This window comes from Chenopodium album, chromosome 12 (genome assembly GCF_948465745.1).
Source record: "Chenopodium album chromosome 12, dcCheAlbu1.1, whole genome shotgun sequence".
NCBI classification, from domain to species: Eukaryota; Viridiplantae; Streptophyta; class Magnoliopsida; order Caryophyllales; family Amaranthaceae; genus Chenopodium; species Chenopodium album.
In genome coordinates this window covers 44,669,513-44,687,930 of record NC_137845.1, presented here as the reverse complement: position 1 = coordinate 44,687,930, position 18,418 = coordinate 44,669,513, and the positions used below count along the sequence as shown (strand labels likewise).

Genomic DNA, 18,418 nt, shown 5'->3' with positions numbered 1-18,418 from the left:
CTAGCCTAGTTCTCTTTCATTGCCTATATTTTTTTAGCTCTTATTTTGGATCAAGAATTTGAAATATTGACAATTGTTCGATGATGACAATTGCCTCTTAGTGGTAAAAGTAAGCAATGTATGAATTTACATGATTGACAGAAATTTATGTGCAGAAAGCTTACTTCTAAGGTGGAACACTGTTAAATAACTTGTCATAAATGATTTGCATAATATTTAAACAACTCTATGATGTTTGGAGGGAAGCATGAGGCTAAAATTTTTCTTTATAAACAGATTTTTCCTTTGATGTTGCTGCAGCTGTAGATTTCTGGTTCAGAGTTACATTTCACTTGTGGTTTTAGAAAAGCCAAAGTTTATTAAGGTACGATTTTCATTGCATCAAACATCGATATATTCATAATCTTGTCTGATTTTGTTATGGTTGAGTAAAGTCTCAATTTTATACATTTTATATTTAGTCTAAATATGGAGTCCTACTACTGTTGTCTAGCAAAGATAGATTACCAAAATGGATGTGTGTGAGTTAGTTGGATTTGAATAGCTTCGTACCTCAACTTTCCTTTTTTTGTTCACTATTGTATTGGTGCCTTGGTGCCTGTTTTCTATTTAAAATCTATGTATATCAAGGGTTTAATGTTGTATATTCTATTAAAGCCGGTGGTTATGAATATAGTGTTGTATACTCTATTTGTAAACTTTTTTTTGTTGTTGCTTGTTTCTTTCTAATTTTCTTCTTTCACCCACAACAAGTTTGTAGGCTTGAATAACTTACCGTCATTGTTTTTGTTTGGCAATTAACTATATACTTCTTTGTAGACATGGATACTAGTTGGATTGATTTACCAAGAGGTGATCCTGGTTATTTTAAAGGTTGCATGAAATTCTTGGAACTTGCTAAAGAGACTCTTTTACCAAATACATGGGAAACTAAATGCCCATGTAATAAGTGCAAGTTAAATAAAACAAATTCTGTAGAAGAAGTTGGAGGGCATATTTTATTTTATGGTTTTTATAAAAACTATAGAAATTGGATATTTCATCGTAAAGATGAAGGGAGTAAGACCTATGATCTAAGTGATGATCAAGTAAATGCAGTAGGTCGAGATGATATGGACGGGTTACTAAGAGCAGCTTTTAGATTTAATACACAACAAACCGACAAAACTCAAGATCCATCATTTAATGAACAAAGTGTTGAGGATGACAATTCATATGACATGGATGAGGGGTTTACCATTTATCGCGAGGTAGATGATGAGTATCAATCAGCTTTCTCAAATGAAGAACAGGCAAAGTTTAAAAATCTCATGGAAGCTTCTGGTAAAGGCCTATACGAGGGGTGTACTACTTTTTCGAAACATTCATTTCTATTGCATTTGTTTCACCTAAAGTGTATGTTCCATTGGTCTGCAGAGTCATTTAATAAATTACTTGAACTTCTAATTGACGCATTTCCCATTATTAAGGAGTTTCCATCGTCCTATTATGAAGGCATGAAGATAATAAATGATTTAGGGTTAGGATATGAGAAAATCCATGCATGTCCAAATGATTGCATGTTATATTGGGGCGAATTCGCAAATAAAAGTGAGTGTCATATATGCAAGACATCAAGGTGGAAAAATGTGAAAGGAAAGGAGGGTGATGTAAATGAAAAAGGAAAAGAAGCATTTAAGAAAGGCGAGGCAGCTAAAGTAATGCGGTACTTTCCCCTTATCCCTAGATTAAAGAGGCTTTACATGTCATCTAAAACTGCAGAGGATATGAGATGGCACTTTAATCGTAAGGATGATAAGATTCTACGACACCCTGCTGATGGCGAGGCCTGGAAAAAATTTGATGAAAAATATATAGAGTTTGCCGCTGATCCTCGCAGTGTTAGATTAGGCCTAGCGAGTGATGGTTTTAATCCATATCGTCTTATGAACACAAATTATAGTACATGGCCGGTGGTCCTCATTCCTTATAATTTACCACCATGGCTTTGTATGAAACCATCATCCTTTATTCTTTCTATAATTATTCCTGGTAAATTTGGTCCTGGTATGGATATTGATGTGTACTTGCAACCACTAATCCATGAATTGAAATTATTGTGGGAAGGTGTTGATGCTTTTGATTCTTATAGTGGAAGCAACTTCAAACTGCGAGCAGCCCTACACTCTACTATTAATGACTTTCCGGCTTATGCTATGCTGTCAGGTTGGAGTACGAAAGGCTACAAAGCTTGTCCTTCTTGCACTCATTCTACTCATTCAGATAGATTTGGTGGCAAAATTATCTACACTGGGTATCGAAAATGGTTTCCTATTGATCACCCATATCGTTCACAAGCTAATTTGTTTGATGGGAAAGAAGAATATGGTATTGCTCCGATTCGTACTAGCGGGACCGAAGTTTTGAAGCAACAAGAAGGGGTAAAGTATGTATATGGGAAGACAAAAAAAGTTCCTAAAAAAAGAGGGAAAAAAGCTGCCAATGAACTTGATGATGATTGTGATCCCGAAGGTGATCATATTCTTTGGAAAAAGAAAAGTACATTTTTTTGAATTAGAGTATTGGGAGCATAATCCTCTTAGACATAATTTAGATGTTATGCACATTGAAAAGAATGTGTCCGATATTTTATTAGGAACTCTTTTAGATATGGATAATAGTAGGGATGATGAGAGTGGCAGAGAAGCCCTAAAGAATTTGAATATAAAACCTCATTTATGGATCGACCCTCAAGGTTACATCCCGCCGGCTGCATACACCATGTCTAACGAGGAGAAAGAACGATTTTTGAAAGTCTTGAAAAAGATGAAAGTTCCTGATGGATATGGATCTAATTTGCAAAGATGTGTGAATCTAAAGCAGCGGAAACTTATTAATATGAAAAGTCACGATCATCATATTCTCATGCAAGACATCCTCCCGGTTGCTTTAAGGGCGTCGAATGCCACAAGAGTTATTGACTTGCTTGAAGAGTTGTCTGACTTTTTTAAAAAGATATGTTCAACTGCTATAGATACAAGAGAATTAGATACCATTCAATCAAAGCTCGTGTTGACTCTTTGCAAGTTTGAAAAGGAATTTTTACCAACATTTTTTACAATCATGGTTCATCTACTAATTCATTTAGTAGAAGAGGTCAGACTAGGCGGACCGGTTCATTATAGATGGATGTATCCTGTTGAAAGGTACTTATTATTTTTATTATTATTATTATTATTATTATTATTATTATTATTATTATTATTATTACTCTTTTTATTTGTATTATTTATTTCTATATAATAATTTTTCCTATTCTTTCACATTCACATACAAAATCGTTACTATAATTCAAGGTATTTGGCCTTTTTGAAATCTCATGTAAGCAATAAAGCGCAACCGGAAGGATCTATAGCGGAAGGTTACCTTTTGTGGGAGACAATTGCATTTTGTTCGAGATATCTAGAAAGTGTTGAGACTATGTTCAATAGACCTAGAAGGAATGAGGATGGTGTATCAAACATTGACAACTATTTGTATAACTCTGGTGGTCGTGTTGTTGGAAAAAAAGAAAATGTCCGTTTGGATGATAGAAGTTTAAAGCAAGCTCATCGCTATGTTTTACTTCATTCTGATGAACTAACCCCGGTGCTCAAGTAAGTAGCATAATGTGTTTAGTTAAAGCGTCCAATATATACTTGTTACTAACATAAAATTTACAATCTCGGTAGTGAGTTCCTAAAACTAAAGAGGCAAGAGAATGACGTTGGAGGAAGTCAAGCTGATGAATCTATTGAAAATCAGTGGGTAATTGATGAATTTGCAGATTGGTTGCAAAGCCAGGTCATATGCTTTTACATTTAGGGTCTTTTTATTTTCATATTATACAACTTTCTAATTCTAACTTTATTATTCTCGAATTATAGGTCCATAATTTAGATGATAGCACGGTAGATGGAAAGTTAAGAAAATCCTTAGCCGGTGGCTTGAGTAACCGCGGGAAAAGGATGAAAAGTGTTATTATCAATGGTTACAAATTTGATATTGTGGATCGTGAGCGATTTCGAGTAACTCAGAATTCAGGAATCATGGTGGAAGCAGAGGGTCACGAATATTATGGAAAACTCAAAGAAATTTTGGAATTAGATTATTATAGATCATGTAAGGTTGTATTGTTTCGTTGTGATTGGGTCGATATCCGTAGGGGTATCAAAACAAATCCGAATGGAAGTGTTCGTATCAATTTCTCAAAGTTGATGCACACTGGTCGATTTTTGCGTGATGATCCATTTGTTTTCTCATCTCAAGCAAAACAAGTTTTTTATATTGAGGATGAGATACAAAAAGGGTGGTGTCATGTTGTGAAAACTAAGCCTAGGGACTTGTTTGATATACCTGAATAATTTGTTTACAACTTTTATAATTTATTATAGATTTGAGTTCATAAATTTGGATGGGTGTGTATTTTTATATTTCATTTAGTTATTATAATTCATCCAAGTTCGTACTTTGTCAACTTATTTTCTGTTTCTTTTAACTAAATTCTAGAACTGAAATCAGAACTGAAATTCAAATCTGATTTTAGTTCTGGAATTCAGTTTTGATTTCAGCTCTGAACATCATAAATGAATTCTAGAACTGAAATCAGAACTGAAAATCAAATCTGATTTCAGTTCTGGATTTCAGTTTTGATTTATGCTTTGAACATCAGAACTGCATTACAGCTTGTACTTTATGGATTTCAAGATTAAATGTTGTTGTTCTTGTTTCTTAATTAAAGAGGTTTTTATGCATTTAACTCACTTTTGGCCTTCTTAACTAATGCTTACTATATTCATTACTTGGCTTCTTATTGTCACGCTTATTATAATTTTTTATTTCTGTTCTTTTTAATAACTTTCATTGCGAATTTATCAGGTAAAGTATGTTGTACCGAAGCAAGAGAGCAAGGGACATACTTGCTGCCACAGCCAAGTCACATGATCTAGTATCATCACAGTCACCAATTATCTCTAATGCACATACTTCTTCTGCTGCTGAAGCTTCACAACCCACTAAAAAACAAGCTAGAAAGTCACCACAAACTGAGGTTCTTAGGGATGACAAATGGGGACCTTTTTCTCCACCCATTTCCACTACAAATTCTGACCACCCACCACCTAATAATTTAGGATCCATTTGGAAAAACCCTCCTGGTTCAACATTAAATTCAGTTAAGGAAGCAGTTACGCAAGGTCAGCAAAAAAAATACCCACCAGAAGTTTCATCTTTAGTCCCACCTAATATCCCACCTAATGTTCCACATTCAATTGCACCAAACTCATTGAACTCCCCTTCTACTTCTCACAAACCTCCTGAGCGCCCAAAACCTGCTACACGAGGAATCCGGAACCGTGAAACAGGTGCTGTGAAAACCACAGCTACAGCTCCACAGGATAATCATGAAAGACATAAAAGTGGAAATGAATCAGAAGAGATCCCGAAACAATCTAAGTCCTTACGACCAAAAGCACTTCCGGATTGGCGAGATGACATTGATTTTGACGACAAGGAGGAGGTTCTAACCATAGGTAAATGTTTTGTATTCAAAGTTGTCTGCTGATGCTTGATGTTGTTGTGGTGTGATCCTGCCCTATTGCTGCTGCTTGTTTTGTAAGTCCTTGAAATTCAAATCTGAATTCAATTCTGGATTTCAGTTTTGATTTCAGCTCTGATCGTTAGAACTGAATTACAGAACTGATATCAGAACTGAAATTCAAATCTGAATTCAGTTCTGGATTTCAGTTTTGATTCAGCTCTGAACATCAGAAATGAATTCTAGAACTGAAATCAGAACTGAAAATCAAATCTGATTTCAGTTCTGGATATCAGTTTTGATTTCAGCTCTGATCATCAAAAATGAATTCTAGAACTGAAATCAGATCTGAAATTCAAATCTGAATTCAGTTCTGGATTTCAGTTTTGATTTCAGCTCTGATCATCAGAACTGAATTACAAAACTGATATCAGAACTGAAATTCAAATTTGAATTCAGTTTGGAATTCAGTTTTGAATTCAGCTCTGAACATCAGAACTGAATTACAGAACTAAAATCAGAACTGAAATTCAAATCTGAATTCTTGGAATTCAGTTTTAAATTCAGCTCTGAACATCAGAACTGCATTACAGCATGTGTGTGTGTATTTGCAAAATACATTGGCTACGGTAAATGGTATTTCTTTATTTCTTTTAACTTTATTTTGTTATTTTATTTAGATGCCAAGGGTAATACTACCTTAGTAAGTGGTATTATTCTGCCAATTGACGTATGGAGTAATAACGGCGTCCAGTACTATGTCGAATTCAATGATTTATGCCAGCCAATTAGGAAGGGTGGACATATTTTGGTTAAATTCATTAGTATGCTTGCGAAGATGGAGTCACATTGTCCAGTTGGGGAAAAAGATTGGAAAGCAATCGACAAGCATTTTAAAGGGAAAATAATTAAAGACATAAGAGTAAGTATATTCATCCCTAAGACACATACTTAGACGTTCTCTTACTTCTAATAGATTACTTACTAATTTATATTTTTAACTAATTATTTTTATTGAAGGACCGTTTTGTGATTCCTCCTGGTGTGGAATATGACAACCAAGCTTTGAAGCGTGCCAATAAATGTTGGAGGCAATTCAAATATTCTCTGAAACTGATTCATTACAAGCGACTGGAGAAGACATTGGATGATATTTGTAATAATGTGCCACATGGAATTACCAGTAGTAACTGGGTTAAGTTGGTAAAATATTGGGATTCGGATTACGGGAAAGTAAGGACAATATTTACCTTATTGTTTACTCTATTAAACGCTTTTTAATCTCTAACTAAAAAATCTGAAAATGTGATTGCAGACTATGTCAGCATGCGGTAAAAAGGCACGAGCTTGTCAAAATCAGATTCATACATCTGGCTCTAAAAGTTTTGCAAACCAACAAGCTGATTATGTATGGAATATATATGTCATTTTATATTTACTTAGGATATTAGTAAGAGCAAAGCCAAGTTATATGCGTTATATACTATTGTACACATATTTAATGCTTGTTTTGCCTTATTATTTATAGGAAGATGAACATGGACAAAAAATGAGCTTGTTAGCGCTGTGGATCAAAACCCATGCGAGTAAAGACGGAAAATTTCTTCCTGACACAGTCACTCAAGATTTTGTGGTATGGTTTTGTGACAGATTTCTGGAATCATTTTGTGTAGATTTTGTGGTGTGATTTTGTGTTATTTGTGGTCTTACATTACTCCTAAATGTTGGTATAGGATGATGTTAAAGCTAAGGTTGAAGAGTTGAGGATGGTGCACCCTAAGATGTCTGAACAAGAGCTCGAAGATGAAGCATTTCAGCAAACTATGTATGGCGATGAGATTCCCGATCGTCCGGTGGGTTACGGACTAGGGGTTAAAAAGGGGGACATTTTTGGAGTACGTGGTGTGTTAAGGAAGGAAGGCTATGGAAAAGTTCAAAAGAGGACTATTGTGATGGATAGTGTTAAAGAAGAAGTGAATGCTTTGCACAAAAAAAATGATACACTATCTCAAGAAAATGAAAAGCTGAAAGACGAGGTCGGACACAACAATCTTCTTCTTAAAGCGCTTGTTGGACAATTTTCTCAGATTGTAGGTGCAGTTCGTCAAGGGAATGCATCTCCGGGTCTTCTAGACAAAGCATCTGAATTCTTAGGAAAGGCAAAACATCAGGTAACAAAGTCACATTTCTCTTTATGTGTGTGAAAGTAAGAGCTTGTGTGAATGCTTGCTTGTGATGTGTGTGTGTGTGTGTGTGCCCAGCTCCCCTGCTACTGCTTGTCCTGCTCCCCTGCTACTTTTATGTGCATGTCTGCCCTGCTCCCCTGCTACTTGTTGTAAAGCTCCCTCACTGCTGCTTTTATAAATGAATCCAGAACTTAATTCAAGAACTGAACTCAGAACTGAATGCAGAGATGATCTTCAGAATTCAGTTCTGAATTCAAAAACTAAACTCAGAACTGAATGCAGAGATGATATGAATGTAGAGCTGATCTTCAGAATTCAGACCTGAACTGAATGTTGAGCTGATCTTCAGAATTCAGTTCTGGAATTCATCAGTTTTGAATTGCAGCTCTAACCATTAGAACTTGTGTGTGTGTGATTATATTTCAAAGCTTAGCTTGTGTGTGTGTGTGTCATCAGATTTTGTCTTTTTTTATCAAAGGTTTCTGGTCAGACATAAAATTGATTTATTCTTTAGGTCTTCACTAGTTATGAAAACAATAATGCAACAACTCTATTCTGATCATCAAAAATGAATTACAGAACTGATATCAGAACTGAAATTCAAATCTGAATTCAGTTCTGGATTTCAGTTATGAATTGCAGCTCTGACCATTAGAACTTGTGTGTGTGTGATTATATTTCAAAGCTGTAATGAGAATAGAACAGGCCATAAAATGGCTGTTGTATTCTGATGAGTTATACTTGATTGTACTTGTGTGGTGCTTGCTTTGCACTTAAATATGTGTTTCTGCTTACATTTAGTTTCTAGCAATTAATTTCCTTTGTTTATTGCTTTACTTATGTTGTACTTGTTTCTTTGGGTTTCAAGTGACTTGATGGTGTTTTAAGCTGCTGAGATTGATTATGTGTGCAATAGTTTACCTAGTTTCAATTTGATGAGTTATTTTTTTCCCCCTTTTTATCATTAAAAGTAAAGTTTACTCTTTTCTGTTGCTACCTACATATTGTACATAGTATTAGTTTACTCCTGTAAATGATTTGCTTGTTATAATTTGTAAGTATGTAGTAATATTAATTTGGAAATGATAAACAACCTGTGTTACTCATACTTTGCTAGAAGTGTCAGACACAGGTTTGTGTACCTGTCCAAGTGTCAAGCTGGGCAATCTTTTAATATTGCTGCATGATTATGGTCCAAAATCATGTGTCATTAAGTGTCTCAAATCTCAATGTCGATTATGCAACTTGGCTCTTGTGTAATCTAGATTTGTATATAGTAGCTCTGTTTTATTTACGTATTGTACTATATTGTGTAATGTACTAATTTATACTTTGTATTTTTTTTTTTTTGAAGATTGGAAAAGGCAATGTAGGTGCAACAAGAGAATAGGCCAGGACACTTGAGCATCAACAAGCGACTATATCGTCTATAAGGCCATCGTCTATCTATTTTGGTTTTTAGTCTTATATTAGTGATGTAATTATTTAGGGACAAGCTACTATAATATGCGACTTTTTTTTTTTTTTTTAAATAATTGTGTTGATGTTTTCTTTTATAAATTTGGTAATTAAGTACTACGTACTCTTATTATTGTTAATTAATTATTTTCTTTTAATCTGATCTAGTTATATAGAATATTTGTTTATTATTATTTTTATGTTATTAATTAATTTAATTTATGATAAATTTAAATAACTATAATGTATGTATGTATGATGATAATAATTTAATAAAAGAAAAAAAAAACTTAAAAAAAATTTCTAGACGCTTTTTAATGTCTACACTTTTGCACATTTTCAAATTTGAATGAGTTTCCCGCCATACCATAGGCTGACACAATTAAACGCAAGACAACAAAAAGCGTCGCTAAATTTGATTATGTGGACAGGAAAAAGCGTCGCTAAAAAAACTACACATTTGGGATATTGCGCGAAATACGTAATTTTCGACGCTTCGTATATTAGTTTGGACATTAAAAGGCGTCGAGAATCTCGACGCTTTTTAGTGTCCTTGACCAATTTTCGACTCAAGGATTTTCGACGCTTTTTTGCAGCGTCGAGAAATAATTTTTCGACGCTTTTTAGCGTCGAAAAAAGGCCTAAAAAGCGTCCAGAAAACGCGCTTTTTGTAGTAGTGAGAGTCGGCGTTCGGTATTACGTGACTTTACTTAGTTTTTTCCTTTTGCTTTGTGTGGAATTTAGAGATTTACAAAGAACATTAACAATTGAAATTACTGCACCTAATTTTGAACTTTTATAGCAATGTCTAGTTTACAGTTTGCGTAATCCATTGATTTACATAGTACTCAATTACTCATGTAGAATGATAGTCAAATTCACCTTATTTTTTTGCTTATTTAAACTTATCTAATTTAAATTGGCGTGTTCCAATCTGATTTTCTCTGTTTAAATCTGATCTAATTGTCTGATTTGACTAGACTTTGATCTTAAGTGTACGATAATCTATAAAAAAATATATATCAAGTATGTCTTGTTAGATTCGTACTAGTAATAATGACATAATGTGTAATTTATTAATGGAAAATTTGTCAGAAAAAACCTTTTAAAAGCACCATTTTGTGGAAAAAAAAAACCACTACATTTATTTTTTTGCGAGAGGAAACCCATTTCCTTAATTATCCTCTAATTAACTCTAACTTCCTCCAATTTCTTTGAATTAACCTCTAACCCGCCCAATTACATAATAATTAGATTTAATTAATATATAAAAGAACCACCACCCAACCAACCCTTCCTCTTTCTCCCTTCCTCTTCCTCCCTTTTCCCCTCCCTTGGATACAACTCCCTCACCCACCGGACCCACCGCCTAGATCCCCCACATTCGAAGACTTACCTCCATCGTCGGTTGATCCTCCCTTTCCCTCTTATTCCGGTGGGCGACCACCACTTTCCTTCAAATTTTTGGCTCTTATATACTCAAACATGCTCAAATCAAGTCCAAATCAATTGAAATTTGCTTCAAAATCACCCTAGCATCACATACATACATAATCAAAGACAAACACAAGCATCAATTCCAAGCAACATGCACAAAATTAATTAAAAACCCCTCAAATCTATTCTCTAGGGTTTTTCAAAATCAATGAGGTGGTTTGTCGTTGGCGGTGATTAGGGGGAAAGGAAGGGTCGTTCGACGGTGAAAGAGGTCGTCGAAGGTGGGGAATCTGGGCAGTGGGTTCGATGGGGGAGGGGGTTGCTGCCATGCAAGGGGAAAGGGAGGAGGAAAGGGAGGGGGTGGTGGTTTTTTCTCTCTATATATTAAATCTAATTCTTTAGTAATTTGGTGGGTTAGAAGTTAATTAAAAGAAATAAGAGGAAATTGGAGTCTAATTAGAGGGTAATTAAGGAAATAAGTTTCCTATCGCAAAAAATAAAAAATGAATGTGGTAGTTTTTTTTAAACCAAAAAGCTTTTAAAAGGTTTTTTTTCGCAAAATGTTGCTTTTAAAAGGTTTTTTCTAACAATTTTTTCTTTTATTAATATGTAGTTTTCATAAATTTTTTTCATTATGAAAATAAGAATATTTAGTGAAAAAAATTATACATAAAACGATGATCTAATTTAAACTTTTTTGTTATTATGTAAATTTGATCTAAACTTATTTTTTCTAAAATACGTAAAAATAATTTGAACTAAATAAGGTCTTAATTGTTAATGTACCAAATCATAAAGAGGGGGGATGAGGTGCGAGCCACCGTCTCAGTCATAATTTGGTGATGTTTAATATTGTTGTACTATAAATACTCTTGTATACACATCAATATAATTATGCTTTCTCATAACCATTGCCAGAGCCAGTGTGGGACAAAAGGAGACAGTTATCTCCCCATTTTAAAAAAAATTCAATTGAAATACATATTTTTGTCTAATATTGCATTATACCTAAGGGTGTTCAAAATTTGGCCAAACCAAAAAATGGACCGGATCGGTCCAGACCAAACCCAGACCGGATCGGACCAAACTAATCGGTCCAGTCTTTGGGTCGAGAAATTTATTTTTTCGGTTTTCGATCCGGTCCGGTCCAAAACCCTACAAAAACTAGTCTTGGATCGGACCCTTTTTTTGTTTAAAATTATACATAAAACTTTTAATAATGATTAAGATCATCCTTAATAAGCTTGAAAAAATTTGGTCGTATGAGATTTTTTGTACTAAACATACAAAAAAAGACGTTAAAATATTGTTTTTCCTTTTTTTTTTTCCGAATTTTCCAAAAATTGTTTAAAATTTAGAAATTTTTGTATAAAAATTCCAAAATCGGTCCACCCGGTCCGGTCCGGATTTTGGACCGAATTTTTCAGACTGGTCTGGGTTCGTTCCTAGCTTAATCGGTCCAGTCTTTGGTACTTGAAATTCACTTTTTCTGTTTTTGGTCCGGTCCAGTCCGATTTTGGACCAATGAACAGCCCTAATTATATAAACTTAGATGGTGTAGTGATGAGCTTTTATGCAAGGGATTATATTAGAGTTTGACTAATTACTTCGTATTTTTTATTTTTTGAGCTGTGAAAATTTAACTATTAAATCATTTTTGTGTTTAAGTATTGATTTTTTTTTCATTATTTTTGTCAAATTATGTGATGTCTGTTTGTCTCCCCGAATTGAAACTTTTTTTTTTTTTCCAATTAGTACTCGATTCATGTACACTACAATTTCTTAAGTCATGCTTAATATACTCCGTAGTACAAACAAAGTGTTTTAGTTTAGAGGACAATTTGTAAATTACCACCTTCGCTCTTAAGACTTTAAAGGCTCGAGTTTCATCCAAGGCTAGAGCCATGGGGAGGGGGCGGGGGAGTGCTAGTGCGGCCTAGCCCCTAGAGCCCATCGTTGTAGCCCAATAAATCTGTAGCTGGCCCTTACAATTTATATGCTTTAGATAACAAAATTCTAGTATCTATATCATTATTGTTGACTTGTCTTAGATGGTACGGTTAAAAGAGCGGTTTTAAATACTTGTAGGCACAAGAATAGTCACGGTCCCAAATGGTGGATTGATAGATAAATTAAAGAACAAGACCAAGACCAAGACCAAGACCAAAGAGTTTCTCTGTATGAAATAATTTTATAACAGAATTAGATTGCAAATTTCCATACATGATTAACATAATACAGCTTTACAATCCAATGTAACATTATTTATAGATTTATGTACATAAAAGATGAAAGGAAATTGCAATAAAATAAAGGAAAACCTACCATCATATGCACAGAAATTTGTAATTATTTTTTTCTGGCATTCATGAAGCTCTTCAATCAATCGATCGACCAATTTTGAATTTTCATAGTCTTAATAAACTCTCAAGATTTCTAAATAACACCAAAAATGAGCCAAAAAAGAGCAAAGCAGGCAAAAAATGAATCATTTTCTTAGAAACATGAAGAAATTCTACATTGTCTTCTTCCAAAATGGTCTCCAACTTTGGTGGGCTTGAATATCTCTTATGCTTGACCAAATTCTCAGGTGCAACCTCAAACAAATTCACTTGTTTGCCCATCGTTCTCAATACTCGATTTGTTGCTAGGCCGGGATCAATCGATTGTTTGATTTTGTATTCGCGTTCGAACAATATTGTATGACTATGAAATTATTTGGTGGAGGAGAAGAGGGAAATTAGGATTATTTTTGATGGGTTGAATTTGAATAAAGTTGAGGAAGAGTGGTAGGAGTTTATAAAGAGAAGATTTGATGCGAGAAAGTAGGAAGTTTCAAGGAAACTTTGGTAAAATGTTAGAATAATGAGAATTAGTCCATGTTGTTTTTACTAAGAAAAGGACAACAACGTGCATGAAATGTACTGCTAGATTTTTTCTACTATTTTTGGACAAAAGTGATCTAGAATATTATACAATAAGTTTGTGTTGTTATCAAAATATTTAATGTAGTGAAAGTGTCCATAGACTAAATGCTAACCGCACGTACATAAGGGCTCAACACCGTGTGGAAGTCATGCCGGTTAATTACTACTTGGAAGCTTCTAACGTCTAGAACTCTAGATATTATGGGTGCCCACGACTCGTCCCTTGCCCTATTAACTTATAAAGATTACCTTTTTTTGATTTCCGGGTCGAGTTTTATTTTTTTATTTTTTTATTTTTTCAAATACGATTTTCAATTCGATCCAGTCCAATATCCCTTAAAAATCGGCCATAATGTCTCAAACTGAATCGGTTATTTTAAATTCTAAATAGAACGTCTAATAGCTTCATTTTCCAAGGTTAGATTTTTAAAAATTTTACCATGCCTAATTGTGTATATATAAGAAAAAAATATTATCAAGATGGATCTTATTAGATTTATGAATTTTCAATATATCAACTTTGTATAATTTTTGCTAATGCACAATTAAAAATATTATTGGTCAAAGTAGTGCGTTGGAGACAGCGTAAAATGCAAGTGAGTAGAATTTAGTAAAACGGAGAAAGTATACTGTTTAAATTTTACCTTAAATACGCTACAAATATTTTAGTCCGTAGTATTATGAGCTATTTTATGTAAGAAGTTCAAAATAGACATTAAACAGTCACTCTCCTTATATATTTTTCATATTCCCTCCCCGTTTTAATAAGTGTTACACTTTGACCGGCACATAAGTTTAGACAATTGATTTGACTTAAATAATAAGTGATACTTCTTCCTTTCTTTATTACTTGACCTGTATTTCTTTTTGGGAAGTTTCTTTTTACTTGAGCTGTTTCTTTTTTTGGCAAATTTAATACTACACTTTTACTTATTTACCCTCACATTTTCAACATACTACCTTTGTTACCTTACCCCCTTTCTCTCTCACCTCAATCATACCCCTTAGTTTTGCATAGTTCCACCACCATATCCTCCCTCCATCCTCCAAGTAACCATGGCAGCCACCCATGTCCACCACCCTAACAATATTTTTGAAACACCACCATCCTCCGTTCATCATCACCGTTATCTCCCTCTTCACCGTCAATGGTATCCAAACTCCTCCCCTCATACCCTCTATCGTACGCCGTCACCTCCTTAATTTGTGAAATTAATTAAAGTTCACCAAAATCGAGGCCATGGTGGTCGCATTTGGCCATAAATTCTAGATCTAAAACCACCATAGCCAAATTCGACCACCAAGCTCTCAATTTCTGAAAAAATTGAAACAAGGACGGTGGTTGGTGGAGTGAGGGTATTTTCTATTTTCTCTCATTTATTCAATTTTGGTGGTGGTATATTCACTTTCCTCTCATTTACTTAATTTGAAGCATGAACAGCACGTTGGTCTCATCACCGTTAATTGTTGTTGACAACATTAATTTGTGGTTGTCAAATGTGGTGATTAAAGATGGTTTGAGGGGAGTGGACGTCGTAGAGGAGAGATAAGGATTAGCCAGTGTAGTTGAGATAGTGAATGGGTTGCATTTGTGGTGGAGGTTGTAGAATTGTAGTGGTGAGGTGGGTGACATGGGAGGGTTTGGTCAAGGGCTCAGTGAACAGGGGTAGTGGGTAAGGGAAATATTGTCTTTTAGCTTTCTTTCTTACTCTTCCTTGATGTTGAAGCTTAAAGGAATTGATGATGATGAACTCAAACTACGCAAACTTCAACTAATAAAGGTTTTTCTAAGTGTTGTAATTAGAACAGGTGAAGTAGAAGAGTAACCTAATCTAAGAAGACATGAAGGGATTCCAAGGAAAGGTTAAACAAGATAGAAGAAGAGTTCTCTAACAAGAACTATCTAAGTTCCCTAACAGGAACTTGAAGACAGCAAGTTGAAGTATTGGCTTGGTCTGCGTTGAAGACAGCAAATTCTATTGGAACTTGGCCTGCGAAGTTCCAGTTTAGAATTGGAGTACAAGTGACAGCAGGAACTTAGTCTTGGATTGCGTGAAGCCCAAGCATCCTAGTTTACAGAATATTGGCGAAGCAAATTAAGTTATTTAAGTTTTTATCCATTAGATTTGCTGTAAATATGTTTGTTAGGATTACGCGTGAGACTTATTAGAAACGTGACAAATGAGCTTGGCAAGCTTTAAAAATAGGAAAGTTTATAAAAGATAAGTTTTTAAGAAAAGATTTTCTAAAATGATTTATTTCTTAAAAACATATTGTTAAAAGATATTATTCTTTTGGTGATTTATCTTTGATAAGTTTTCTAAAAAGATTTTCTTTTAAAATGATTTACATAAAATCGTGTTTTGGGATTTTGGTATATTAACATATTTATCTTTTGGAAACCCTACTTTCTATACGAGCAAGTCTTGTATAAATTGTAGAAATCTCATTTCATTATTTTTGTGAGTTTATGCATGAATAAATCGAAGTGTGCTTAATTGTGTAACTTTGCCAAGTCCATAACGTTGTCATATTAGTTTCGGGTTTCATGCATAGCTTACCTCTCATATACTAAGGGTCAATAATTTGTATTGGTTGGGTTCTTGGGGTGTGTGTGATTTATCTTTGCATACAGTGTTGTAGGCTTCTTGGTTGAAGCTGAGTGAGAAAGTACTCAGAGAGTACGAGTGAATCTAATTCAGGAACTTAGGTTGGGTAGGATAGGGTCCTACTATGTAGCAAGTTCAGTCTGGAACTTGTGAGTAAAGGTCTGAGTATAATAGGTTGTAACTAGTGTGTTTACCCTATTATAGTGGATTGATTTGGTTTTGGAAATCCCTATGAGGGTCGAGGTTTCACTTCCAGTTGGGCTCTAGAAGGTTTCCTCGTAAAACTTTGTGTGCATTGCAAGTTCCTTTACATTCTGGTTATATTCCGCAAAAGTAGTCACTAGGAACTCACAATTCACCCCCCTCTTGTAGTGTTCGTCTCAACTAACAATTGGTATCAGAGCACGGTTCTCGCGTGTAAGCAGATAACTTTGCTTAGTAAGTTCCTAAGGAGAGATGAATTACAAAGAGAAACTTGAAGAAGGGTATTCTACCCAACGTCCACCTATGTTCAATGGTAAGTTTTACACCTACTAGAAGAACAAGATGGAGATATTCATTAAGGCTGAAAATTACCAGGTATGGCGTGTAATTGAATCTGGTGATTTTGAGGTAACCGCAACCAATGAGAAAAATGAGGTAATTCCTAAACTTATATCTGATTTTGATAAAGAAGATTATCAGAAACTTGAGTTAAATGCTTTAGCTATCAAATATTTGAACTGTGGTCTTGGAACCCATGAACATAACCGAATTATGGGATGTAAGACTGCTAAATAGATTTGGGATCTACTAGAAGTTACTCATGAAGGTACTAATGAGGTAACACGTTCTAAAATTGATTTGTTGATGTCTAGGTATGAGAGGTTTGAAATGCTACCTAAAGAGTCCATAAAGGAAATGTTTACAAGATTTAATGATATTATTAATGAACTGAGTTCCCTTGGCAGGCACATTCCCATAGATGAACAGGCCATACTGATCTCGCGGAGTCTTCCACAAGATGAACGATGGAAAACCAAGGTAACTGTCATGCAGGAATCCAAGGACTTTACAAAGTTCAATATGGAACAACTAGCAGGATCATTGATGACTCATGAACTACAATTAAGTTCCAATGTGTAAAGTTCCAAGAACAAGGGTCTTGCTTTAAAAGCACAAGACTATGAGGAATCTGAAGTTGATGAGGAAGAGATGGCTATGCTAGTAAGAAGATTCAAGAAAATGATGAACAACAGGAAGTTTTATAGGAACAAGAAACTTTCAAGTTCCAAAGACACTACCTGTTTCAAGTGTGGTTCAAAAGATCACTTCATAAGAGACTGTCCACTAAAGGAGAATGACAAAGGGCAGTTCAAAGGAAAAGATCAAGGCAAGGAATTAAAGTCTATAAGCCTTACTTCACAAAAGAAAACGTGAAGAAGGCTTTGATGGCTACATGGGGAGACTCAGATTCATAAGAAGAAGAAGACCAACCATCAGAAGAAATATCACATCTATGTCTTATGGCTAAGACTGATGAAAATGACAAATTACAAGAATATGAGGGTGAGGTATGGTACTCTTCTAATGAATTAAGACATTTCTCTAAAGAAAATTTGATACATGTTGTGTTAGATATTCAGGAAGATTTAAAGGAACTCCACATATTTAAAGCAAAAAGTGACAAGGAACTTGACACTTACAAAGAACACAGTGAATGAATGGACAACATGAAATTTGATATTCAAAATAGGTTCTTTAGTCTTTTTTATGACAATATAAATTTGAAAGAAAATCTTGAAAGACTAAAACATGATATCACTCTTTTGAATGTGGAACTGTCTTTGTTAAAAATTGGTGAAGCAGTTCCTAACTCTGAAGTTCCTCTTCGCGATCAGTATCCAAACTTTGAAAAGTTAAAAATCTGATTTAGAAGAATTAAAAATGGATAAAGCTAATCTTGAGGGGGAACCTGAAAGAGTTAGGAAGGATAAACAACCCATGAAATACAATGTACCTGAATGGATTGTTAATGCCCAAACCAAGAGAACTGAATGATTAGGTTATAAGAAGAAGTTCCAGAAAGAAAAGAAGTATGTTGACCTACCTAGTAGGATTGTTTGTTATTTCTGTAGTAAGACAGGACATAAGCAAGCTAATTGTCCTAAGAAAGAAAAAAGCACTCTAAAGAATGAAAGTTTTGTTAAACAGATATGGGTTAGGAAATCTGATTCAACATCTGTTACACAGAACGCAAGGAAACCT

General features: G+C 34.5%; 2 protein-coding genes across 2 annotated transcripts; both read left to right on the top strand.

The window, feature by feature from the left end:
• Positions 1-821: 821 nt before the first annotated feature.
• On the top strand, positions 822-4,382 carry LOC145571214 (uncharacterized). Its single transcript, XM_081630284.1, has 6 exons — positions 822-1,323; positions 1,417-2,420; positions 2,614-3,185; positions 3,336-3,635; positions 3,711-3,822; positions 3,906-4,382. The coding sequence occupies exons 1-6, from the start codon at positions 822-824 to the stop codon at positions 4,380-4,382; spliced, it is 2,967 nt and encodes a 988-aa protein (XP_081486410.1).
• A 521-nt stretch (positions 4,383-4,903) lies between these two features.
• LOC145571213 (uncharacterized) lies at positions 4,904-9,336 on the top strand. The gene is made up of 7 exons (XM_081630283.1): positions 4,904-5,549; positions 6,235-6,476; positions 6,575-6,787; positions 6,870-6,962; positions 7,083-7,187; positions 7,288-7,725; positions 9,095-9,336. Exons 1-7 carry the CDS (start codon positions 4,904-4,906, stop codon positions 9,128-9,130), a joined length of 1,773 nt encoding a protein of 590 aa, XP_081486409.1. The 3' UTR covers positions 9,131-9,336.
• The last annotated feature ends 9,082 nt before the right edge of the window (positions 9,337-18,418 follow it).